At 46.0% G+C, this 27,097-nt stretch overlaps 1 protein-coding gene and 2 long non-coding RNA genes across 6 annotated transcripts in view; 2 read left to right on the forward strand and 1 right to left on the reverse strand.

The window, feature by feature from the left end:
• Nucleotides 1-27,097, reverse strand: part of FNDC1 (fibronectin type III domain containing 1) — a 113,674-nt gene that overhangs the window by 81,307 nt on the left and 5,270 nt on the right. For 2 of the 4 annotated variants that reach the window (XM_067701629.1, XM_067701627.1), the window contains exon 1: nt 15,918-16,208. The exons of 1 other annotated variant lie outside the window; for it this stretch is intronic. In XM_067701629.1, the coding sequence (XP_067557730.1) occupies nt 15,918-16,026 (109 nt within the window). In that variant the 5' untranslated portion in view covers nt 16,027-16,208. Of the gene's footprint in view, nt 1-15,917; nt 16,209-27,097 lie in introns of those variants that run through there. One more of the 4 variants, XM_067701626.1, reaches the window with a different exon arrangement.
• LOC137204381 (uncharacterized) lies at nt 561-2,330 on the forward strand. The gene is made up of 2 exons (XR_010933589.1): nt 561-857; nt 1,933-2,330. It is a non-coding gene; the product is annotated as an uncharacterized lncRNA (long non-coding RNA).
• Nucleotides 16,362-26,256, forward strand: LOC137204385 (uncharacterized). The gene is made up of 3 exons (XR_010933591.1): nt 16,362-17,163; nt 17,478-17,599; nt 26,152-26,256. It is a non-coding gene; the product is annotated as an uncharacterized lncRNA (long non-coding RNA).

Below are 27,097 nucleotides of genomic sequence, written 5' to 3' on the forward strand. Positions count from 1 at the left end.
TCAAGGGTTAACAGCTCCCGATGGACAAAGTTTGCTTAGAATGTTCTAGATTCTAGGTTGTTTGTTTGTATTTGGGGGGATACTGGGGTGAAGAGTGGAAGCCAGAATACTTGCTAATATAGTTTAACCTCATTTTATTCCCCTTCATTATCTTCTCTCTTTCTTCTCTCCTGACCCCCAGCACCTTGGGAAAGATCTACAAAGCAGAAAAACACAAAAACTGACCCAAAAATGAAGCAGCAAAGAATTCTGTTTCAAAACAAACAGCAAGCGGCAAAGCCAAAGTCAGATTCTCAAGCGCAAAGGATTCTCTTAAAATGAATCTGCCTTTTCCCTCAGGATGTTTTCTGAGACGTTTTAAGTTGAATTTTTATTAGTCCCATTCAAGCCAAGTGTCCCAACTAATTAAGAACAGTTTAGCAGTTTGCATTGAATTCAGAAACTGCTGTATAGACACTGTGGGTGGGGTACCCGAGAGCCATGCCCAGCGGCTTCTTCCTCCCTTGCCTTCTTCTATAGTAGAGGCTGAGATACTGAATATTCATAACCCTTCAGCTTCCCCTATAGCTAAGGGTAGTCATGTGGTCAATTCTAGCCAATGACATATGAGACAGTTACTGCCGCCACCTCCAGGAAAGCATTATCAAAGGGTCTGGATCTGCTGTCCTATGCTTTCGCCTTTTGTATCTTCATCTCCCCCTCCCCGGGATGTCAATGTGATACCGGGAGATGCAGCAGCCATCTCGGAACGTCAATCAAGTAACAAGTCTGAGAGTGATGACCTGGCCTGGGGTGGCAGAGTGGAAATACAAAAAGATCCTGGGTCCCTGAGAACCTCTCTGCTCCCGAGTTTATCGGTGAGTAAGATAAACAATTCCCTAACCTGTTGAGCCACTGCTCACCAGATATCGTGTTATCAGCAGCCCAGTCCAATGCTACCTGATGTCATCATTTCTGGATCCATAAACACAAATCACTTTTTCTCTTGATTTCTAAATGAGAACTGCTTTAACTTTAATTTCATTCTGTTTGTTGTTTCTAAGGGATCCACTCCAGGAATTTAATTTCTTTTTTGGTTTTATACATGTATGTGTCTTTTTTTTTTTTTCACACACACTGAGGGATTTAATTTTGACAGTGTCAGTGATTTATTTGTCAGTATGCCATGGACTTGCTACCCAGATCATGATGCGGCCAGAAAGGGTGAACTTAACCAGCAGAGCTGGCAGAATTTGAACATAAGGAGTTAAGGTTTTAAAGCCCTTGTGGCCATTTTATTCAGGAACCAATGTAAGCAAAAGCTACTGTTCCAGAGACAAAAACAAGAATTCTTCCCCATCTAAACCACCAGCTTCCCAGAATGGTTTAGGGAAACGGAACTGGAGGAATTCCACAGACATATTTATCTATGACAACAGGAAAACAAGGGACCCTGAAAAGAAAATGCCTAGATGTGAGAAGGGAACATAGGACTCCTCCCTGCTGCTGGGTGGCATCAGAGACCCTACGAGAACCCAGTACTTGCCAGGCTTTTGTGGGATCTTTTGCACATTCTTCAAATTCAATTCGCAGCTGAGAAATAGCTGGTGCAGCTTAAACTCAGCCTACTACAAACTGCTTGGCGTGCCGGCCAGAAAAACTCCCTGAAAATTCATTCCTTGTCCCAAAATGTGAAAGTCATTGTCTAACTATGTTAAACACTTGGGAATTACTGTCGCTATAATCACCGCTCATCTTACTCAGAAAGCTCCCTGAAAAATACCCTTAGAAGAGAGGCGAGGCAAATGTTGTGGACAGGAAGGTATGAAACAGAGTAAATGAGGCAGACATGACCAGAAGCCAGCCCCACATGGACCCAGTGACAACCCAGATTGCTAGGGATAATCACTTTCTGAAATACGTTTTCATATTTAAAATGTTTTAATATTTCAGATAATCACTTATTGGTTAAGAATGGGCAGAGGCAAACCGTCTACCGATGAAGATGAAAAAATGCACAACACGCCCAATGAGCAAAACGTTGTAAGTTTTGCAACGGGACCATTTGTGAAAAGGAAAAAATAGAGAAGCAAGAGAGAAGGAAGGAAGTGAACATTTGCTGTGTAGCTACTCAGCGCCAGCCACTTCATTTACTGCTGCAGCAGGTATCTACTGAGCCCCTACCACGTGTCAGATTCTGGGCTACGCGCTGGGGATCCAGAGGTGGTTAAAAAGAGTTCACGTGACCAACCACTAGCTCTTGAATCTCCGTAACAACCCAGTGAACCGTGCTTTGGTATCCTCGTTTTTACTCAATGTTTTGTTTTTACTAAAGCATAGTTGATTTACAATGTTGTGTTCATTTCTGCTGTACAGCAGAGTGACTCAGTTATACATGTGTATACGTTCCTCTTTTATATATTCCTTTCCATTATGGTTTATTACAGGATATTGAACATAGTTCCCTGTGCTCTACAGTAGGACCTTGTTGTTTATCCATTCTATATGTAAAAGCTTACATCTGCTGACCCAAACAGTATCCTCATTTGTATAAATGAGGAAACTGAGCCTCAGAGAGTTGAGTGACTCGCCAGGGGCACACAGCTAGTAAGTGATCGTGGTCACTTACTAGACTCAGGCCTGTCTGAAATCATAGACCATATGCTCTTCCTCCTATACCTGGTTGCCTCTCAGCTGCCATTATAACTACAAGGAATAAATGTAGGCCTGGAGAGAAATCAGAACCAAAGGTATAAAACTGAAAGTCACTAGTGGAAGCTGAATTCACTGGGACACGTGAGCTCACTGCACTGAACGAGCTCTTCTAAGTGTCAGGAAGATGTCATGCTGCCAAATTCTCCTTCTCGCTCCTTCACTTACGCTGCTTCCAGCAACAGCTGAATCATTCTCCTCGTGGAATTACCTCTCCTGTCCTCCCTGAGCCACAGTCTCCCGCCTTCCAGGACACCATACTCCCTGGTTTCCCTTTCCCATCACTTGTCTCCTTCAGCAGCTCCTCCCTCTTTGCCAGAACTCAAAACGTTCCAGTGCTTCCAAGCCCCGCTCTGGACGCCCCTCTTCTCTGCGTACGCCTCCTGGGCCTTCACTAAGTTAGCATGTCCAGTCCCAGGACTGCAAACACCACCCATGTGCTCATGGCTCCCGAATTCATAACTCTAGCTCTGGCTTTTCCTCTGAGCACCAGCGCATCCAACTGTCTACTTAGCATCTCCAATGAAACCCAAAGAACACTGGTGTCTAAAGGATGACGGGGACCAAAATGTTTTAAATCTGAAACATTAGTGATAAAGGAGAGAATCAGGATTCAAATTGCATCCTGGAAGACAGGAGTGGAGAGGTTTTCAGGAAGAAGGGAATGTCCGTCAGTGTCGAGTAAAGGCTCAGAAGAGCTCACTTTTTCTCCGCTTGTTATTAGGACGTGTCCACTCCCATTCAAAGCCCCCCAACCAAGCAAACATGCCACCGATGTTTCACTCTGCAAATATCAAACTTAATTCGTTCCTTTTCTATAGCTACCCTCCAAGGATTTTTGTGAGAATAAAGTGTGAAAGAAAATCATAAAGCACTCAATAAACGTGAGATACAACAGTAAGCAGAAGAGCCACAGAAGGACCAATGTCACCAATTACAACCCAATAGAAAACGACCCGGCAGGATTCCCAGTACCTGGGCTCTTGGCCAGCGCCCCCTCCTCACACAGCAGGCGTGGGCTGTGGGTCCTCATTTCCCTCAATCTCAGGAAATACGCTTACATAATCTACTTAGAAGTTTTAAATCTTGACAGTTGAAAGTCGGGTAACCTGATCCAATCTCCCCTCTTCAATCTGCCTATCAACTGCGTGTCTAAAATGGTCTTCAATGCTTTCCACGACTAGACGGTTCTACCCACATTCCAATAGGTTTCCCCCACCTTCAAGGGTAAGCATCTATGAATGTGTTACTCAGTTGGGTGATGCAGGGTTATTAGGCAAGGCGCTGCCCAGGGATACAAGTGAGGTAATCACAGATATACAAGAAAGGCAAAGGTCTTCAGTCTCCTGAGCAAAGCACTATATTGGCATCCGAACGGAAGAGCGAGGGCGTCGACATTAAATACCATCTGAGTGCTGCTAACAATAAACGTTATCAGGGCTCAGACCGTCCTCTTCAGGCTAGGATGATCGGAGAACAAAGTATGGCATCAGTGGAACTCAAGGACAGCCTTTGCTAGAGGTTTCTCCCATGGCCACTGCTTTCCACAACTTGCATTCTAATAGGACACTTAATCTCTTAAGACTCTAACCCAGCCTACCCTTTAACCCTCACAATGTTCCTGAATTGCTCCCTGCAAGGAAAGCTCATTACAACTTCAGAGCCTCATCAGACCCTATGGAACTCATCCCAGACAGCCCTCATGTTCTACAAGAGACACACAGTCTACTGAGACGGTAGCGGGTGCCTCATCTCCCAGGCCTCTCTCTCCCTGGGTGTTACAGTCAAAATGTCATCATGACAACCGTAAAATAAGATCAGCCCAGGTCTCAGGAAAGTCAAGGAGCTTGGTGTTCTCTGTCCCTCTTTTCTCTTCCCTTTGACTATGGTCTGCTTGGATATCTGTAGCTATGTATGTGGCTTCTGAGAGTTATTCAATGTAAGAAGATGCTTCAATCCTCCCAGTCTATCAGAAAATAATAGAAAGAAATCGTTGGGTAGGGTAGAAAATAGTATTATCAACAGCAGGGCCAGGGAGGCATTACAGCAGAAAGAGAACATGGTGGCTTTCCGTCACACAAAGAATGTCAGGGAGTCAGACACTCTGGGAGAGCAAGGCTGCCACATCACACCACCTAGAAGACTCCACTAGACAATACAACCTCGATAAAAGAAAGACAGCAACACATCCCAACTTTTACTAAATAGGAAAAAAACGTAGATTGTGTCAACTTCCAAGTGCACCTGCCAGGCCAAGTCCTCGGACAAATCTGGTGATTTCTCCTGCTGATCTTACGATTCTACGTGTTATCAGTGTAAAAACATTCAGAACTTAACACCCTATCTGGCAGGCGGAAGTTGATTAGAAAGTACTAGATGATCCTGTATTGCTACACTGATCACATTTGAGGCCATTATTTACTGTTGCATCAATCCCAACTTCTTTATTAAGTCTTTGTAGCCTGTGCCTTAGAGCCTAACAGAGTAACTTGCCCATAGCAGACCTGATTTAACTATTTAATTACTTATTTTATGAACGAAGGCTTTAGCCAGGCTGGATCTATGAACTAGGCTCACTGAACGTGCGTAGGTGTTTGGAGCTCTGGGTTGACAGTTCAGCACACAATGCAACACAGTGACTCACATCTGCCCACTTCTCAACTACGGCCCAGGGCTGGAAGTTGTGTGAATTCTTTCACCTACTGAAAAGGAACGGTGTTGGTATGAAGGCCATATGTTGTGGGTTGAATTGCATCCTCCAGAAAGACATGTTGAGCCCTCATGCCCAGCACCTGTGAACAGGATTTAGAAACAGGGTTTTTGCAGATGTAATCAAATTAGGATGAGATCATGCTTGACCAGGGTTGGCCTTAATCCAGTATGACCAATATCCTTATAAGATGACACACGGGGAGAATGTCACGTGACAACGGAGACAGAGATTGGAGTGACACACCTACAAACCACGAAGCACCAGTGATTCTGGAAACCACCAGAAGCTAAGAAAGGAAGGATTCTTCCCTAGCGCCTTCAGAAAGAGTATGACCTTGCCCTGCAGATTTCGGATTTCTAGCCTCCAGAGCTACGAGAGAATAAATTTCTGTTGTTTAAAGGGCCACCCCGTTTGTGGCCCTTTGTTAGGGCAGCCCTAGGAAACAAGAATACCGTGTAAGTAAGATTCTTCACTCCCGCTGCAGACGGGACTTCCAACACAAGCCAACACTCCTCAAAATTCGTGTGCTGACTCCACAGGTTAGAGTGAGAGGCATGCAGGGGCCTGCCCCACACCCACAAACCACACATATCCTGCTGGCCTCAGGTCAACAGACATAAAGAGATTGAATGTATATCATATGTAATTAATACCAAAGAAAGCATATCTGATCATTCAGTGAATATTTACTAAGTACCCACTATTTTCAGGCAGGGTTCCAGGCAATGGGGAGAATTCAGTGAACAAAACTGACAAAATGGAGCTTCTGTTCCAGAGGAGAAAGACAGGCGATTACCACCACACAAGTGAAATACGCACACTCTCAGGTAGTGATAGAGGTTGAGGAGAAAAATAAAACTGGGATAAGAAGTGCTGTGGGGTGTGGGTAAGATTGTACTGTTAAATGGTGGGGAGTGGTCAGGTGGGGCCTCACAGGAAGATGATACGGCATAAAGAACCTGAAAACGGTGCGGGATATCCCATACATGTTTATGGAGAGTTGTTCAGGCCAAGGGAACAGCAAGTGCAAAGGCACTGGGGCTGGAAGGCGCCTAGCACATTAGGGAAGCAGCAAGGAGGCCCAGGGGCTGAAGCTGATAGTGAGGGAAGGCCTGGTGAGGAAGATGATCATGTGTAGCCTTGAAACTTGCTAGGACTTCGGTTTCTATCTGAGAGAGGTGGACGGCTCTGTGACATCATGCATCCTGAGAATCACTGTGATGCTGTTTTTCGTTTTTTTGTTTGTTTGTTTGTTTTTGCTGTACGCGGGCCTCTCACTGTTGTGGCCTCTCCTGTTGCGGAGCACAGGCTCCAGACGCACAGGCTCAGCGGCCATGGCTCACAGGCCCAGCCGTTCCACGGCATGTGGGATCTTCCCGGACCGGGGCACGAACCCGTGTCCCCCGCATCGGCAGGCGGACTCTCAACCACTGCGCCACCAGGGAAGCCCCTGTGATGCTGTTTTAAAAACCGAGTGTAGGGGAAGAGGGCAGGAGCAGGGGGACCAGTGAGAAGGTTATCGCAGTAATCCAGGTAAGGTGGCTTGGACCAGGGTGGGCATAGTACTTCCCTGCCATGCCAAATTACTCACCATAATATCTCAGTACACACAAAATACTTGCAAACTAACTGTAGTGATCTCAAGCAGAATGGGCAAAAATACATACTTTTTAAAAATAGGCTTTTACCTATCTCAAAAGGTTATATATACAATTCCATTGATATGACATGACATTTTTTTCTTTTTGGCCCTAGTTCCCTGACCAGGGATTGGAGCCCCCTCGCCCCTGCAGTGGAAGCTCAGAGTCTTAACCACTGGACCACCAGGGAAGTCCCTGATATGACATTCTTGAAATGACAGAATTACAAAGATGGAGCACAGATTAGTGGTTGCCAAGGAGGAGGGGAAGAAGGGAGGTGGGCGTGGCTATAAAAGAAAAGCAGGAGGGGTCCTTCCGATGGAATGTTCTGTATCTTGACTGTGGTGCTTGCACAATCTACACGTGTGTTGAAATTACACAGAAACACACACACAAAAGCATGTGAAACTGGTGAGCTCTGAATAAAGTGGATGACTTGCACCAGTGTCAGCTCCCCAACCAGGGCAGTGCACTGCGGTCACACGAGATGTGACCTTCGGGAGAAACTGGGTGACGCAAGGGAATCTACAGCTCTCTGAAAATAAAAACTTTTAAAAACCATTAAAAAAAATGACCTTTTACACACATAATGTCGTCCGAAGTCCTGACCCTTCTGCCTGGGGAAATGCTCCCGTAAAGCTGTCTTTACACTGACCTACAGTAAGTACAGCAAGCCCCCCTGGCCTCCGTGTGGCAGGTTCACCCACGCGCTCCACTTTCTAGGTGGAAGCATCAGTGTGACGACCACACAGCTGGGCCATTGCTAGTCCGGAGAGCCTGAGCCTTCGCTGTAGAGGATTTTGTTTTATAAAACACTATGAGGGGGCTTCCCTGGTGGCACAGTGGTTGAGAGTCCGCCTGCCGATGCAGGGGACACGGGTTCGTGCCCCGGTCTAGGAAGATCCCACTTGCCGCAGAGAGGCTGGGCCCATGAGCCATGGCCGCTGAGCCTGCGCGTCCGGAGCCTATGCTCCACACGGGAGAGGCCACAACAGTGAGAGGCCCGCATACCAAAAAACAAAACAAAACAAACAAACAAAAAACACTATGAGGATGAGGTGGTGCTGCCCTCGTGAGATTGTGCCAGCAGCTTTCCCCTCTGTCGACCCAAAGTACCCATCGGTGTCAACAGGTCTGGTTCTTCAGATTCCAGCTGGCAGGGCCCACCTGGCCGGGGCCGCCCTCACCTGGCCTGGCCTGGCTCGGGTTGTTCCTCTGAGCTCCCAGGAGGCCACACGTGACCCAGCAGGTCTCCCGCCTCTTTGGCCCTGCCCCGCGCTGGGTGGTCCAGCTGCGGGTGACTGTCAGTGGGACTGCACCTGCAGACAAATGCGGTGTCGTCTCAAATTAGGAGCCGTGGCTGCACACCTGCTCGGATTGTTTACTACGATGCTAAGTGGTTCCAGCCACAGCACTAGGGTGCAGGGACCCACCATCCACCCTTCTCACAACAGCAACACAGGTGCATCCCCGATCCGTGTCTGCTGGCTTTGGCCAACCATCTGCCTGCGACGAAACAATACAGCTGTCCTGGACCTTCCAGTCCTAACACGCATCCCACTGCCTGTACCCTCCCCTGCCCTCCCCGTGCCTGTGCTGTCACAGACGGACTGTGTGTACTGGACTCGGCATTCCTGTGCTTGCCGAATGAATGAATGAATGAATGGACACCTTCCAATGGAAACTCCCACAAAGTGAGAGCTGGAAGGGGCCCTTCTCCACATCTCTAGTCCAATCCCCTAATTTCGAAGATGAGAAAACTGAGGCCTGAAGGTCACAGTGCCTAAGGTCACAGTGCAAATGAGCAGCTGGGTCAGGGCTACTGGAGTGAATGAAGAGCTGTGACACCAGAGAATAATTCCTAAAAGACAAATCCCAGCATTTCAATGACGCATCTCTTCTGAGAAGTCTGAAACCCTTCACGCTCGTAGTACTACAGTCTCACCAGGTGCAGGTCTGTCAACCCCACAGATGAGCTGCTCCTGCTTCTCAGTGCTGGTCCTTGATTTAACCCTCCGCTGTAATCAAACTTGAATTCTGGGAGCCTTCTGGTGAAAATCCAAGGCCAGCGGCTCAGGGTTATGAATTCCATCACACGGGTCAAACATTCCCAGAGAAGCCCTGTGTTAAAGGTTGAAGGGTTCATGTAACAAACTAGACACAGAGCACTGGCCTCCAGGGCCCACTAAGTAAAGGGCACTCCCCACAATAAGGATCTTGCTTATATCCAAATGCCAAATCGATTTTGTAACAGGGAATAGGGTTCACTAAAACCCCATCTGAAGTTAAGCCCTACCAGAGTTTAACATGCTTCCGTGTACAACAGAATCATTTCTCAACAGCAATGTGACCAAAGCACAGATTTGGAAGGGCATCCTGAGCAAATCAGAAACGGTTGTACCGGCCTAACGAAGAGACCGACATAGGCAACGTCCAAGCCAGCGGGAGCCGGGGAGTCTGCAGGAAGAACATGGGGTCTCAATCCAGGAGACTGGAGTCCAAATCCCAGGACCCCCACTCAACTAGATGTCCGACTCTGGGACAGTCCCCTCGGGGTAAGATGAGGATGTTACCAACTTCACAAGGCTGCAGTGAAAATGAAATGACATGACATACAGGGAAAATGGTAAACTGCGGCACTTTTAACTGCCAGTTCATATTAAAAAGAAAGTCGAGGCACAACCTAAGAACTCCTCATAAAGGTGAACACAGGATTAACTAGACTGTACTTTAAGGATTATGATGATGTTACCATTTTATCATGGCCTCCACATATAGGAGGCCACAGGAGAAGAATTAGCAGCTCTCCAGTTATTTCGGTGCACTTCCAAACCTGTCTTAGGAGTTGCATTACTCTCTCTGGTTACAAAGAGAATCCAGTGAGCATGGAGGGGAGATACTGAGAGAGACGGTTTCACCCAAACTCACTCAAAACTGACTTCCAGTGCCCAGGAGGCAGGTACCTCCCCTCAGGGTCCCTTGTGCTCACCCATCCTGCAGCTGCTGCAGCTTTGACCAGAACCTGCAGATATAACAGGGGTACCCCAGCAGCTGACCCCAGCTTTAGGCTTCAAATTCTTTCTCACCAACGGGCAACTGAAAATTGCTAACTTGCAGGCAGGTCCACTCTCAGTGAGTGAGTTGTCCTTCCCAGCTTAATATCTGAAGGAAACTCCAATGAGTAGCAAAATTGAAAAAAAAAAAAAGGGCAAACACTAAGGGAAAACCAAAGCAGGTAACTGAACGTATGTCCTAAGTTTCTTGTCTCTGTAAAGCCCCGGCGACGGGGGCTGGAACGCGAGGAGCCAGCGGGCGGCGGCAACGGGTCAACGCGGCGGGAAGGCCCCGAGCGCCCTCTAAGGGCTGTGGACCGCAAGTGCTGCCGCCTGCCGGGCCAGGAGCCGAAAAAGGAAGGAACTGGGAGAAAATTGTGTCTTCCGCATCTTCCACGTGGCATCACCTACTACTCAGGGGCACAAAAATTCCTTATTCACAATTTCTAAATTTTCATCACCTGATCCATACTGCAGAATTTTCCTTGATAAGATGATACTAATAACACAATTCCCCCAAATTAAATTAAATTCATCTTCTTTGTAACTAAGACAAGGATAGTGTCTTAGGAAAAAACGATGTTCGCCATGTGTTTAACCAATATCTCCCTGAATCCAAATGCTCTAAAATATGTCTACTAAAATAATGCAACAGGGACTACCCTGGTGGCACAGTGGTTAAGACTCTGCGCTCCCAATGCAGGGGGCCCAGTTTCCATCCCTGGTCAGGGAACTAGATCCCAAATGCATGCCGCAACTAAGAGTTCGCATGCTGCAACTGAGGAGCCCGCCTGACGCATCTAAGACCCAGTGCAACCAAATAAATAAATAAATATTTTTAAAAATTATTTAAAATAATGAAATAATATCCATTCTCTGCCCTCAGCTACCCAGTTCTCCCCAAAGGCAGCCAAGGTCTCAATGTCAGATGTATCCTAACATAAATATTCTATGGTTAAACACGTGAATACACATACATATATATTCTTTTCTCTCCTTTATCTTTATACATTTAAATACTCACGTCCATATTTTCTAACTGAAATAAAAGCTTCTGAATAGAAGTTTTATTAGAACTCAAGAAATTCCTAAATTCCATAGGGACCAATGAAAAGAGCTCTGCTCCTTAATCAGCAAATCATGATGGGGCCTTTCCTGAAATGCTTACATCTAGGCTCCCTTTACCCACACCCTCACCCCTTGCAGTAGCAAAATAATGGTCCCCAAAGATGTGCATGTCGTAACCCCAGAACCTGTGAATGTGTGATCTCACACAGCAAAATAGACTTTGCACATGTGATTAAGTTAACCATCTGGATATGGGAGGTTGTCCGATGTAATCACAAGGGTCCTTCTAAGTGAAAGAGGGAGAAGGAAGGTCAGAGTCAGAGAAGCTGATGCATGGATGGAAGTGCAGGGATGCCATTGCTGGAGAGGTCACCAGCTGAGGGTCGCGGGCACCTCTGGAAGCTGAAAAAGTCGAGAACCGGATTCTCCCTAGAGCCCCAGGAGGAACAAAACCTTTGATGTTAGCCCAATGAGACCCATTGCAGACTTCTAACCTCCAGAACGGTAAGATAATAAATTTGTGTTATTTTAAGCCACTAAGTTTGTGGTAATTTGTTATAACAGCAACAGGAAACGAATACACCCCTCCACCCCTCACCCCCAACAGGGCCGGTTTTCAGGCCTTTGTGTCTTAAATAGAGCTATGAATGGTTTTGGTAAGATGATGATCTGGAACTGACCAGTGATAACTTTCCAAGGACATAAATTATCACTCTGCAATTCTATTACAACCTCTAATTCCTACTAATGAATTGTGTGCTCAGTTGACAAATAAAACAGTTCTTTCATCTGGGGGAGGAGGGGCTCCAATGTACAAGATAAAAGGAAAGGGTGTATTCACCCACTCCTCTCAAAGAGGACAGAAGTAGGAGGGGAACCCTACAGAGCTGCATGTAGGTTGGGCCACAGGAGAATCTGTGAGGGCTTCTAGAGGTGGAAGGAATCTTTCCATTTGCTTGATCCAGTGGGGATTGACCAACTGGCCCGAAGCCACACAGCAGGTGAATGGCAGTGCTGAGACTCAAACCCAGGCGCCTTGATGTTGAACCTACATCCCCTCTATAGGCAGTGGTTATCAAACTTCCTTTTCTCAGATTCCTATCTACTCTTAAATTAATGAGGATCTCACAGAGTTTGTGTTTTTGTGGATTTTATCTATCCATATCTACTGACCAGAAATTAAATCTAGGAAGAGGTTAAACTACGTACTTATTAATTCATGTTAAAATAGCAATAGTAAACCATTACAAGCTGACATAACAAACTGTATTTTATGAAAAATAACTGTTTTCCAAAACACAAAGAAAATGAGAAGAATGGCATTTTTTGGCATTTTGGCAAATCTCTTTCATAGAAGACAGCGGGATCTCCTATCTGATTATGCCTTCAACCTATTGCAGTATGTTGTTTTGGCTGAAGTACCTGAAGACAATCTGACCTCATACAGATATGGGAAAGGTATTTTAATAGCCTTACAGATAATTTTGGAAAATCTTTGATACTACACCAAAACTCATCAAGTAGCAGTTTCTTAAAGGTTAGTTGCAATGTACAATCTGAAACCATAAAAAGAATTTTTCACATTTTGTTACATTAAAAATCCACTGGGCTGTTTTGCACTTTGATGGACCTTTTAGCCAGGCAAGATATTGTAACACTGTGCATGGGTCACTTGGATTTACCAGTTCACTTGCTTATGCAGAGCATCTAAATGTTGACACATTTTATAACAGTATTTCAAAATCGCGTTCTTTTATATCACCACCTAACTTGTTAGGAAAGTTTCTAAGTATTGGGAAGCTTTCGAGTTTAGGACATTGGCGGTGACACGGCAAAATCCTACTTTTCACCTGACAGCTCAATTTTCTCACTGGCAAGACATACTAGCAGTTATTTTACCAGAAGTGGCAGACCGCCTTTGTTCATTTTTTTGAGATGTCTGCCAAATACTCAAGTCAAAATAACTGGTCTGTCTGTAGCCATGCTTTCCGGTAAAGGTGGCGTTCCATGAAAAAACGCGGCTAGTTCAGCTCACAAGTCAAACTATCACACAACTGCTTCTCTGCGGGATTGCTGATGAACTTGGGCAGTCAGCAGAATTGCTTTCTGTGCCTTTCCCATTTCCTCACACGGAATATTAAAAAGACATGCAGACAAGGGTAGAGATTTGGTTAAATTAATCATTTTTACTGTTGTACCAAGGACATTCTTCATGGAAACTGGCATATCCTTTCTCAACTTCAAAAGCCTGAAAAATGCAGTGACTACCAGCTCACGGTGGCACCAACGCTAAGATTCACACTACAGCACCCGCAGTTGTTTTCTCACTAAGCTTTTGTACCCTCCCTACAGACGTCACCACTGTGAAAAAGGCAAATAGTCTTAGTATTACTTTGAAAATAGCTTTGACCTTGCGGACTCCCTGAAAGGGTCCTCAAGCTTTAAAGAAAAAAGCTTTTAAATCACCCAAAAGCATCCTAAGATAACCACTATAAATGTATGGGAGTATGTGTGTCCTCAGGTGTTTTTAGAAAAACGTATCTTATCAGACTGGCAAGTGCAATCACAATTTTAACTGTTGCGTAGTATTTTATTGTAGGGATGGGGGGGAGCATGCATCACTTGCTGATTTTGTTTTACATTTTAATTGACCACCAAGTTGAAGGGTTTATTTAGATCTTCAGCATGCCCTGCAAATCACCTGTTTTAAGGAAAGCTCCTCTGAGCTGTGATGGGTCAGCCACTAGGAAGGTGGCTCTGGGTGATTTCATGACAGGGATTCTGATCCCGAAGGTCTGGGGGATGGGGGAGGGCCTGACTCGAGCAGCTTAGCCCACGCATTCGTTCAGTGAGAGAGGAAGCAGTGTGTCCACAGCCCTGCTGCAAGTACCAGAGTACAAGTCTGGAGCAGTGACTGCAGCTATTACAGCAAGACAGGCAGGAAGCCTTCCAGAGAAGCCGGTGAATAAATTACGTGCCCCCCGATTTCTTCCCCAGCACGTGGAGCTCTCTGCAGGCGACGTCGCTTCCTTCTATCATTTAAATGCAGTAGATATGCATTTCAAAATGCGTTTGTCCTCCTTTGTCTGCTTCTAGTCTGGTCATCATTTTCTTGCAAATCCCACGTCAACACAGTAGAGAGGAGTGCCAGTAAGCGTTCCAGCTCCCACATTCCACAGCTCAGTGATTTACAGAGCGGAAGGCGAGCCAAGGAGCAGCACGCGGAAGGCAGCAGGATTCCGGGAGCGATCACACGCCGCCCAGACTTCGGACCCACGCAAATGTAAACCCGTCGGGCAGGTGGCAGTGGAACCTAACAGGTACAAGGCTGCAAAATGCCAGGGTGGCACTGGCTCCACTTTCAGTCTGTTTTCTGATACAAAAACTCTTTCCAATTCAGAGAATTTTAATTTAGAAAAAAAAAAAGCCACGGGTTGTGGGGGGGGAAGTTGAAAGGCTTTAAAATAGTTTTATTCTTGATAAGTACTATACAAATATTCAGTGAATGCTTTCCTAGAAATAGCTAACAGAGACGAAAACAACCTACAACTGGACCCTCGTTTTATGAAAAAGTGGCATTTAGCAACCCAGCGCTTGGCATAATCCTGAGACAAGCGTTATGCACGATGCACCCACCAAAAAGACTCAGAAGGCAATGGGACCCCCAACTTTTCCCTTTTCCCTTGTAGTAGGAGGGCAGTCGACACACTAAATAGCGTCATAAAGCAAGCAGCCCTCCTTCGAATCGCATCTGAATTTTTATAACCCAGCTGGGAGTGAGCAGTGTCAACAAAAATGTCGACTTCAAACCGATGACATAAATAAAAGCCACACAGTGTCAAGTGTGAAAATGCCTGCACAGGAGGTGGAAACAAGGGCCACCAACGGCTTAGGGATGAAAAATTTGTCTCGCTCTGCGGGAAACGTACAAGAAATCTGAAAACAGCGCGCTTGCATTTTCTGAAAAGCGTTTCTCACATTTCGGCCCCCAAAGCAATCATCCACCCCGTCTCCAGCCTCAGCCTTCGGGGAATGGTGAGCTTCTCCCGAAATGACCCTCCCTCTCCCCTCTCCCTCCTCTCAAAACAGATGCCCCCTTCCCAGCTCCAAAATTCCCACCGAGATGCAACGTAAGAGCGCGGCTTCTCCCTGGGCACCGAGGTACCCGATTACCCCGCGGCGGCCCACAGCTTTCCCCGTGTCCTTAGAGAACAGTCCTGCCTCTCTGCCTCCCTCTGGTCTCCCGAGTGCCGTCCTTCACCAGGCATCCGTGCCTCGGGGCAGGTGAACTGGAGGAAAGAAGGATGCCCACGGGGAAATTCTGGGCAAAGGAAAGCGTCACCCCTCCCCCCACCGCAGAGCCGAGAGGTCGCCTTTCTTTCATTCCCCCCCCCCTTCTTTTCTTTGCCGGAATGTTCCCGGAATGTTAGTCTGCTGTGTCTCCCGACTCCGGGCGTTCGACGGCAAAGTTGAAACCGCTTTGCGCTGAGGTCCCCATGCCGCCAACCGTGTCCCCGGGCCCGCCTCCAGCGCGCGAGGCTCCGAACGCCCGGACCCGCGTCCCCAGCCGCCCCTCCGCGCCCCGACTCGCGAGCGATGAGGACACACAAGTTAGTGACAGGACATGCAGCCAGTACAGAGCAGGCCGGCGGTCCCCCGAGCGACAGGCGGGTGAGCGGCGCACGGAAGGCGGACAGGGAAGCGGTGAGGAGGCGCGGAGAGCCGGGCGGCCGAGGCCGGGACTGCGCATACCTGGAGCCCCCGCCGAGGAGACGACTGGCAGCAGCGCGGCCAGGAACAGCAGCGCCGCCCAGGGCAGCGGGAGCCGAGCCCGCGGGGACGCCCCGACCTCGGGCGCCATCGGGAGCCCGGGGTGCGCGGCGGGCTGGGCCGGGCGGCTGCCGGGTGGGCGCTGGGCTGGAGCCTGGGAGCGCAGAGGGGCCGCCGTCGGGTCCCCGCCGTCGGTGTGCGTCGGAGCGCTCTGCGCCGCACCCGTGCGCCCAGGCCCCGCGCCGCTCGCTCCCTGTCCGCGCCGCGGCCGCCGCGCTCCGCACTGAGGCCGCCGGCCGCCGGCCGCGCCTTTTAGCCGCGCGCGGGCGCCCCCTGCCGGCATGCGGGCTGAGGGGGTGGCGAGGGTGGCGGGGTGATGGCCCGAGGCGGGCGGGGCGCAGGGCCGCGGCTCAGGGTGCCCAAGCGCCCGGGAAAACCGCTGGGCGGGTCTAGAAACGCAGTGATTGCTGTGCGGGCGTGCGCTCCCGCTGTCTAACCTCTCCGGCTTTCCGGCTGCGGGAATGGCCCATCACGTCCAATCTCCTTGCCAAGCCCAGGCATGCCTCTGTCACCTTAAATAAATACCTCTGGCTTCAACGTTGGGGACCCGAGCCAGGCCCCTTCACCTCTATCAGCCTGTTGCGGTCGTTCCTGCAGCCCTCCCTGGTCTTCCCCACACCCCGCACCCGGGAAAGGAGGATTTAAGGTCCTTAGATACTGCTGCTCCTCGCTGTGGTTTCTGCGGAGCGCCTGAACTGGGTTCAAAGGCAGCGTTCTGTAAGCGCGGAGCTCTCAAGGCCCAGCACTCGCCTGGCCTCGCTTCCTCCGGTCTCTATGATGCTAACACGGCCTAGGCCTCCCTCTCCCGATTCCCACCTATCTGCGGTAGGCTCCCCGCCTTGGAAGCCTCGCCGCCCGCCCGAGCGGACTGGGAGAGCCCCTGGAGGCGACCAGGACGCCTGCGCCCGGGCAGGTCCGCGCTCTGGGCGCAGATGCCTACGTTGCCCAGCAGCGTCCTCGCAGACCTCATCTGACTGCAGCTCACAACCTAAGGTCGAGTCAGCCCTCCGTCGTGACAGGCCCCAACTTGACCAGACTTGTGTCCTTCTGCAAAGAGGAAAAGATTGCAAGACGAATTCTCGACTGACGAAAAAGAAACACAGCATCTCTTTTCTGAACTGAAACACCACATCCGCCCCTTTAAGCCCTGGCAGGCGCCGCTTGCCCAGTGAGCACCCAGGAAAGGCAGAATTCTATGGCCTTCCTTTCAGGAAAACATTCCCCTGGGTCCCAGTTCTTCATTCATCCTGCAAGGTCTATGAGCTCCCAGAACTCTTCTTGCAGTTTGCAACCATTTTAATGTTTAATTACTCCCCAGTTTTGCAATGTTTCCCCACCGCCATTTAATGGAGCTATGGCCTTGGTCTGCCCAGCACCCTCCCCTCCCTGCTCTTATTCCGGGAATAATAGCCCCCTCCTCTACTCCAACCAAACGGCTCCAGTGGGGCCTGTCCCCTCCCAACCACCCTCTTTCCCACCTAGTTGGTCCAAGGATCGCCAGTGGCCCAAGCAGGGTCAGTCAGAGTAAGGACTTTTCTCGTTGGAGCTGGTGGAAAAGGTTTTTTCCTCCGGTCATTCATGGATGCTGAAGGATGGTAGCCGAGGTAAGCTGAAATATGCCCCCCCACCCCCACCCCCCCGCCAAAGATGTCCATGTCTTAATCCCTGGAACCCGTGAATGTTACCGTATACAGAGGGGGGAAAAAAGTCTTTGCAGATGTGATTAAGTGAAGCATCTTGAGTTGGAGAGGTTATCCTGGATTATCTGGTGGGCCCTAAATACTATCACATGTGTCCTTATAAGAAGGAGAAGGAGATCTGAGGTATATAGAAGAGGACACAATGTGTGCACAGAGGTAGAGATGGGAGTGATGCGGCTACAAGCCAAGCACACAAGCAGCATGAGCAGCTGTTAGAGGCAAGGACCAGATTCTCCCCCAGAGCTTCTGCAGGGAGCACGGTCCTGCCAGCATCTTGATTTCAGTCCAGTGGAAAGAATTTCAGGCTTTTGGCCTCCAGAACTGAGAGAATAAATTTGGGTTGTTTTAAGCCCACAAACTGGTAATTGTTACAACAGTCACAAGAAATTGATACGGTAGCCAAGAGGGGCCTGTGTGTCTGACTCCAGCCTCAAGGGTACCATCCAGAGATACTGGAGCCAAAACATGGAGGATAACGAATCAGGGAGAAAGAATCGCACAGGTGGGCAAGTCCTGGGCTCCAGCCCCAGCTCTGCCCTTCCTGAAGATTGCTTCCGGGAGACAAAAGTTTTCTCTGGCTAAATTGGAGTGGGATTTCTAGCCCGCAACCCATGAGTTCTAACCAGTACCTTCCCCCTGTCCTCAGGAGGATGAGAATCCAGATTTACCTTTATGCCCTGTCTGCCACCCAAAAAGGCCATCACAGTACCAAGCACACAGTAAATTCCAGGAAATACTGATAGATCAGTTGCCATTCATTTGCTCACTCAACCAATATTTATTGTGTATCTACTTCGTGCCTGACACAGCTCTGGGCACTGGGGATCTAAAACACTAAAAACAGCAGTGATTGAAAGTGAGCAGGAGATAAGTTTTAAAAGACGGGGGACATTGTAGTAAGGACAATGAAGGCTACATTAGGATTTAGGCTTTTATCCCACAGTGGTGGGGCAGGGGAGTGCATTGGAGGACTCTGATCAGAAGAGTGGCATGACAAGGTTTATGTGGAAGCAGAAAGGCGAGTAAGCAGGCTTTATAATCAAGGTGAGGGCAGATGGTGCTTGGACTGGAAGGATAGCCATGGAGGGGATGAGAACTGATGAGACTCTCGGTACAGCTTGAAGGTACAGGTAGGATGGTTTTCTGACAAATTGGATGAGAGGGAACAGAGAAAGAGAATTGGCAATACAAGAAGTCACACTGTTCTTACCCTGGTCATTGACTCTCCATTAAGACTTTTGTAATTTCAGGATTTCACTCTTCAGTTTAGTTTTAAGAAAATGATTACATGGCATAGCGTGCAGAAGCTCAAGGGGAAGGCTCATCGAAGGTTTACTTTAAGAGGGTTAAAGTAAACATATATTGTCCAGAAACGAGGTTGGGAAATTTAATTTAGATTTTTTTAATTAAGTACAGCAAACTTTTAAGAGTAACAACTAAAAAATATAGAATGTATAGCTTCTAAACCAAGAGAGGAGAGATTTCAACATTCCTTCCTCAATTATGGATCAGATAAAGTAGTAAAGCTGTAGAATATTTAACACAACTAACAAGCTCGATTTATCGGTCATATACAGAATATACATTATTATTGAGTGCAAATGGAACATTTATAAAAATTGGCCATGAATTAGGCCATAAAGAAGCCTCAAATTAAAAAAAAAAAATAGGTGTCATACAGACCATGATCTCTTACCATAGTGCAGTGAAGTCAGAAATCAAAGTCAAAAATAAAATTTTTAGGGACTTCCCTGGTGGCGCAGTGGCTAAGAATCCACCTGCCAATGCAGAGGACATGGGTTTGATCCCTGGTCTAGGAAGATCCTACGTGCCACAGAGCAGCTAAGCCCATGCACCACAACTACTGAGCCTGCACTCTAGAGCCCGGGAGCCACAACTACTGAGCCCACATGCCATAACTATGGAAGCCCGTGCACTTAGAGCCCATGCTCCGCAACAAGAGAAGCCACCACAATGAGAAGCCCGAGCACCACAATGAAAAGAAGTACCTGCTCTCCGCAACTAGAGAAAGCCCACATGCAGCAACGAAGACCCAACTCAGCCAAAATAAATAAATAAATTTATTCTTTAAAATAATAAAATAAAATTAAAAAATCAAAAATTTAAATCTATATTTAGAAATTAAACAGACAAAATCATAACAGAAATTGTTAAATGCTCAGAACTGAACAATAATAAGTTCTGTACATATCATAACACATCGGATATTGCAAAATTAGAAAGTGTGTAGCCTTAAATATTCATATATAAGAAAAATATGTAACCTCAAACACCTGGATTTAAAATTATAACATTGAAAATAAGCTAAATGCCCAATTAAGAAGTTAAGAAAAGAATAGAGAATAAACTCTTTAAAGGAAAAGGAAGGAGATAGTAAAAAAAAAAAAAAAAAAAGCAGACATTAATGAAAAGAAATCCACAGCAACAACAGAGAGTATAATTTTAAAAAATAGTCCTTACTGGGGCCCCTAGATCAGGCATCCAGAGATCTTTACTCCCTGACAGGCAGGGTCAATGCCCCTACTCAGCCTTGAAGCAGTTACAGAAGACGGACCATTGCCCCCCTGCTTCCCTTAAGAATATGGGAGTAAAATCTCTGAGGGGGAAATAAAACAGGAGGGGAGGGGGCAGGGCACAACCTTTAAAAGAATGACACAGCCCTTGAGGATATGACATAAACTGGTTAGAACCAACTAGGTCCAAGATGGCAGACGATTCACCTTCCAGTAGACCTTGAGCCTCATTATACATTCACTGTAATGCACTTGCTAACTGACATACCCACAGGCGGCATGACAGTTCCAAGGCCAACCATAAAAGCCCAAAAGTATGTGGTGGCTCAATTCCTGGAAATCCCTGCCCACACTCTGTCTGTGGCGTGTGTTTTTCCCAAGGCCACTTTTGCCTTTTGAGACGGACCGCATTCTGTCTATGGAATGTGTATGTCTCTAAATAAATCCACTTCTTACCTATCAAAATAAATAAATAAATAAATAAAGATAAAAATAAAAAATGGTCCTTAGAATAATAACTAAATATTTTGTGAAATTTATTAAGAAAAAATAGGAAAGAAGGTACAGATAGAGGGTAAATAGGAACTTAAAAAAAAGAAGACACAACTACATAAACAGCAGATATTAAAAGGAAAAGAAAATATTATGAAGTATCATAGCTGTTTTATCTGTTCATCATAATTACTTAATGTGCTCATCAATATAATGCTAATAAATTTGAAAACTTATACGAAATAAATTCCTGGAAAATTATAACTTATTAAACTTGACTCAAGAAGAAAGAGAAGGCCCAAATGGTCCTCCAATTATTAGAGAAATTAAATCAGTAGTTTAAAATCTTCCTACGAGGAAAATAGCAAGTTCAGCCAATTTTATGAGCAAATTCTACATAACTTTCAAAGAAAAATTGTTCTTATCTTCTAGAACAGGGGTCCCTAACCCCCAGGCCACGGACCAGCACCAGTTCATGGCCTGTTAGGAACTGGGCCTCAGAGCAGGAGGTGAGCAGCGGGTGAGCAAGCGAAGCTTCATCTGTATTCACAGCCGCTCCCCATCGCTCACATTACTGCCTGAGCTCCGCCTCCTGTCAGATCAGTGGCCGCATTAGATTCTCATAGGAGCGTGAACCCTACTGTGAACTGGGCGTAGGAGGGATCTAGCTTGCTCGCTGCTTATGATGATCTGAGGTGGAGTCAAGGTGGTGATGCTAGCACTGGGGGATGGCTACAAATACAGATTATCATTAGCAGAGAGGTCTGACTGCACAGAGACCATAATAGATCAATTGCTTGCAGACTCATATCAAAAATCAGTGAGTGGCAAGTGAAAACAAGTTCAGGGCTCTCACTGATTCTGCTTTATGGTGAGTTGTATAATTATTTCATTATATATTACCATGTAATAATAATAGAAATAAAGTGCACAATAAATGTAATGTGCTTGAATCATCCCCAAACCATCTTCCTCCCCACCCCCCCACTCCTGGTCCATTGGAAAAATTGTCTTCCAGGAAACTGGTCCCTGGTGCCAAAAACATTGGGGACCACCATTCTAGAAGATGTAAAACGAGGAAGTGCTCCCCTAGGAGGATTCCATGAGGTTAATATAATCTTGATGCCAAAACTAGACAAAGATGATAAGGTGAGAGAAAATTAAAGACACTCTAACTGATAAACGTTGATGCAAAAATCCTAAACAACATTAGCAAACCAAATCTAGTCAAGCATAAAAGCAAAAATATATCTTGTCCAAATATGCTCTTTCCCAGGAATTCAGGGGAGGTTTAGCATTAGCAGAAATGTACTCTACCACATTAATAGACTAGAGGAGAAAAACGATATGCTCTTCTTATTTGACTCAGAAAAAGCATTAGATGAAACTTAACATCACTTCATGTTTTAAAAAATTCTTAAGAAACTCAAAACACAAGGCAGAGCCCATAAACTGAAATAGTATCTATAAAGAACCCCCAGGGGTTACTCAGTTTTCTTGGGTCTCTCCCACATACACATGCTATTAAATTTTTGTTTGATTTTCTCTTATTTAAAAAGAAAGAAAGAAAGAAACTCCATACAGAAAACACCTTTCTTAATTGTGGAGTATGAGCAGAATGCGGTGTCCACTCTCATCAGCAGCCTATGCTGGAGGCCCTGGCAACTGGTCCTTATCTATTTCAGGCACTTGGCCATCTCTCCGCTGTCAGTTGTACTGCTTGTCATGTGAAAGGCAGTCTTTTCCCCGTATCTTAGTAACAAAACAACACAACTTTATTTACTCAAGTGATCTTCCTTTATAAGATCCTATAAAACACATGGCGGTAACTGATTTAATTTTGCCTTATATGTTCATTTACGTTACCATACTGGCTGTCAACTATTTTGAATAGCACTCCAGCTCTCAGGCAAAACCTTGCAAAGCCCCTGTGCCAGGATATTTTAATTCTCTCTCCTCTGGACATTTTCCATTCTTCTCTAAATTTCAACAAAAGTAGGTGGAGAGAGGAGAGGAGATAAAAGTCAAATGTGTACAGTTTCCCCCCTTATTCACACTGCAGGAAGTGTTTCAAGAAGTTGGTGGTGGGCATGATTTCATTCCTCCACACTCTCCCTGGTACAATTCTTGGTAACTGAGTGCTCACTTTCTTTCACCTTTACTTATGGCCCCAATCGTCCATAAGTCACCTGGACATGTTTCTTCACACAGGGCAATGAATCCTACATGTACTACTTTCAGTGACGGTATGTGCCCAGTGGCAGGATCTGATTTTTTTTTCATATGCCTTCAACAGCTGGTTTTTCTAATGTACATTTAAAGTAAGAATAAAATAATTGGCAAACACGATGTGAATTAAAGGAACTTTTTGTACAATACTTGACCGTTCTTTTTGCTGATCTTTGATGATTATGTCATTATTTACAGTTGCCAAGGTGACCATGTGAGAATACTCAGTTCGGAATACTTCGAGTCCAAAGTTTGTAGTTCATGTCCTTGTGAATCACTCCAGTTATAAATCAAATTAACTTGACCCTGGGCCATTTCATCAACTATACTTCTGGCAAGATAATGCAAGTCTGTCGCATTCTAGGAATAATAAGTTATTTATTGGCTGACCTACAGGAGAAAATGACAGTTTACTCAGAAGCAGAATCACTCTATAAGGAAATCGAAGTGGTTATTGTATTAGAAAAATTGAATAACACTACACACCTGTTTAAAGCAAATCAAAGTGAAATGAAGTCCCAAAGCTGCCAATTGTTGGTGGAAGTTTAAACAGCTACTTCAGATTGGAGGACAACTAGAGGTACTTGTCAAAATATTAAATACACATACTCTTTATATCATTAACAAACAACAGAGACACACCTGGGCTAGATTTAAAAAACAAAACCCCCCACAGTATTAGAAGAATAACAATTAATAACAAAATCTCAGGAAAAATAGGACTCAATAGAGCCTTAGGGCAGAAATGTTTAGCCAGCTTGATTTAGGTACCCCTTTGGGGACAAATCATCCCCAACCGTTTTCCATTGTTTGTGTTCTCGGGAGGTAGCATCTCATTGGCTTAGTTGGATCATATGACTCCAATTCCCCACAAGAGGACAGGATGCTAAGTTTCTTCCCCAGGCAGTGCAAGCACTGCCCCCACTGTATTTGCTTTTAAATAACAGCAGAAGACAAAAATTTGAGGTGTTTTGTTATTACATCTCCATTTCCCCAAAGGAAAAGAGGGATGCTATTATCAGAAAGAAAGAGCACGAAGGGTACGAAGATAAAAACACATGGGGTCAACATGTTCTATGTGACAGCAGCTCCACATCAGTGATCCATCCAGAGAAATCTATTCATAGGTGTCACACAGGTGGTAAACAAATATTTTTGCAATATTATTCTTAATAGTAAATAACAAAAATAATAGGAATAAAGGACTGGTGAAAGTACTGTACATCCAGACCCTAGAGTTCTAGGCAGCCAGGAAAATCAATGGATTGAAACTATACTGACGCAGGATGATGTCTAATGCATGCCAGTAAGTGATTAGAGGATGTTTCAGAAGATTGTATAAAGTTTAGTAAAGGTCAAGTAAAAAATTTCGAGATGTATATGGAACAGGAAAGCCTCATAAGATTTGATAAGAAAATGACTTTAGTTTTGTCTTCCGCTGTTCCTTTAAAATATCTACAGTGGGATCAGTTCCTCTTCTGTCTCAGGGAGAAAACTCAGGCAGTGTCATGACTTGTGTGAACTCATAGGGAGAAAACAAATCCTATGGTTGCTCTAAGTCATAAACACAGTGTCAATTCCATACTTAAAAATGTCTAATCTTGTACAGTCATAAAAATTCCAAACTTGATTTGAATTAGACTTTCTCCCGACCTCTCCTGGAGCCGGCTGTACCTAGAAGCCCACAGACACTGAAGCTGCTGCCCTTTGCCCTCCTGAGGTTTTTACAGCCCTCAGCTTGCTAACGAGTTCTGACCCCTCCAGCATCAAGAGTATGGAAGAGCGTGAGAAGAAGGTGGGCAGGAGAGTTCTTGGCCAACCGAGGGTCCTGGAGGCTGACATCACTCTTTCTCAGGGGCACCTTTGTGGATACTGTAGAGCGCCCCTCAGGAAACATTCAATTGCACTTTCCATGATGGCTGATCCCTTCACAACTGTTTCTTCGGGAGTCAGATCTACATGGATTCTCTTGGTTGACTTAGTTGTCCCTCTAGGACAGGATTTAAATAGCCAGTTCCTTCTAGTGTATTTTTCATTTCAGTTATTGTATTTTTCATCTCTGTTTGTTTGTTCGTTAATTCTTCTAGGTCTTTGTTAAACATTTCTTGCATCCTCTCGATCTTTTTCCATTCTTTTTCCGAGGTCCTGGATCATCTTCACTATCACTATTCTGAATTCTTTCTCTGGAAGGTTGCCTATCTCCACTTCATTTAGTTGTTTTTCTGGGGTTTTATCTTGTTCCTTCATCTGGTACATAGCCCTCTGCCTTTTCATCTTGTCTATCTTTCTGTGAATGTGGTTTTTGTTCCACAGGCTGCAGGACTGTAGTTCTTGCGTCTGCTGTCTGCCCTCTGGTGGATGAGGCTATCCAAGAGGCTTGTCTGCCTTTTATTCTTTATAGTTCTGTTTTTTTCATTTTGAAGTTTTTTACAACAAGCATATCTTCCTGGGTTGTTTTTGTAATTTAAAGAAAAGTTTAAAATACACTGAGTAATTATAGTCACAACTACATGATTCTAGACTGCAGATGGGGTTGTGTACAGCATATGAGGTTCTCCTCTGTGAGTCCAATAGTGTCCAGTGATCTAGCGCTTAATTCATGCCTTAGACCCTACATTACTCAGGAAGTGCTTACCAGCATTTAGAGCTAAGTAAACTTCACCGCTAACCAGAGTTCAGCACAGGCCATTTCAGAGTTCTACATGGCAGTGTGGCACTAAACAGTTGGAACCCACGCCCTGCAGTAGCAGAATAATGGCCCCCAAAGGTGTCCTAGTCTCCAGAACCCGTGAACGTGTTACCTTCTCACGGCAAAGGAGATCTTGCAGGTGTGACTAATTAAGGATCTCGAGATGGGGAAATTGTCTGGATTAGCTAGTTGGGCCCAATGTGATCAAAAGGTCCTTAAAAGATGGAAGAAGGAGGTGGGAGAGTCAGAGAATGACATGCAACAATGGAAGCAGAGGTCAGAGCGATGTGACCACAAAACGGGAATGTTCACAGTCTCTAGATGCTGAAAAAGACTAGGAAGATTGTCCCTGCCAACACCCTGATCCGCAGATCCCCTCCAGCTTCTCTGACCCCGGGCCAGAGTGACTAGCTGAGTGACAAAGGGCCCAGTCCCTGCAGGGCCGCCACACCATCTAGGTCAGAGGCGATGAAAATGGATACAGCTTCCAGTGTCGTGCTCTTGGCTTGCAGCTTGATCCTGGTTTCCAAGACTTTACATCCATCTTTGCTTCCCTGCTGCCTGCCTTTCAGACTTCAAGCTCCAGCATTGCACGAAGGCACGAGCTCCCAGAGAGATCACTGCAGCAGCTCCCAGAATTGCCCACGGTCAAGTCTCTATAACTGAGCCCTTAAGATTTATGTATCTATATTTATTACTATATCTATCTGTATGTATGTGTATATTTATATCTACAAATAGGCATTGGATAGACAGGTAGATGATAGATAGACAGACAGGGAGATATATTTATCTCCCCTAGTGTCTCTGCTTCTCTGATCAAACCCTGACTGACACAAGGCGCTAGTCAGCATCTCACTGTCAATATCACTGTTAACATTATGTATCATAAAAGCACTGGCTTTCTCAGGTCATACTCTGTACCAGCCAAAGTCTCTAAAAGGATTCATCTCTTTTCTATTCTCAGTAATTAGCAAGGCGAATGACATCCTCCTTATACTACAAATAGGAAAAGTAATTGGCAACAGAAGTCCCTTAAGGCAGGGGTTCCCAACCCCCAGGCCACGGGCTGGTACCAGTCCGTGGCCTGTTAGGAACTGGGCCACACAGCAGGAGGTGAGTGGTGGGCGAGCGAGCAAAGCTTCATCTGTATTTACAGCCGCTCCCCATCTCTCGCATTACCACCTGAGCTCTGCCTCCTGACAGCATTATGGTGAGTTGTATAATTATTTCATTATATATTACAATGTAATAATAATAGAAATAAAGTGCACAATAAATGTAATGTGCTTGAATCATCCCGAAACCTTCCCCCCACCTCGGTCCGTGGATAAATTGTCTTCCACGAAACCGGCCTCTGGTGCCAAAAAAGGTTGGGGACCGTGGCCTTAAGGAGCCAGGGTCTGACACACCCATCTTTCATTCCAAGAGATACCACGAAGGAAGGCCAAGGAGGAG

Source organism: Pseudorca crassidens, chromosome 13 (genome assembly GCF_039906515.1).
Source record: "Pseudorca crassidens isolate mPseCra1 chromosome 13, mPseCra1.hap1, whole genome shotgun sequence".
Classification (NCBI taxonomy): domain Eukaryota; kingdom Metazoa; phylum Chordata; class Mammalia; order Artiodactyla; family Delphinidae; genus Pseudorca; species Pseudorca crassidens.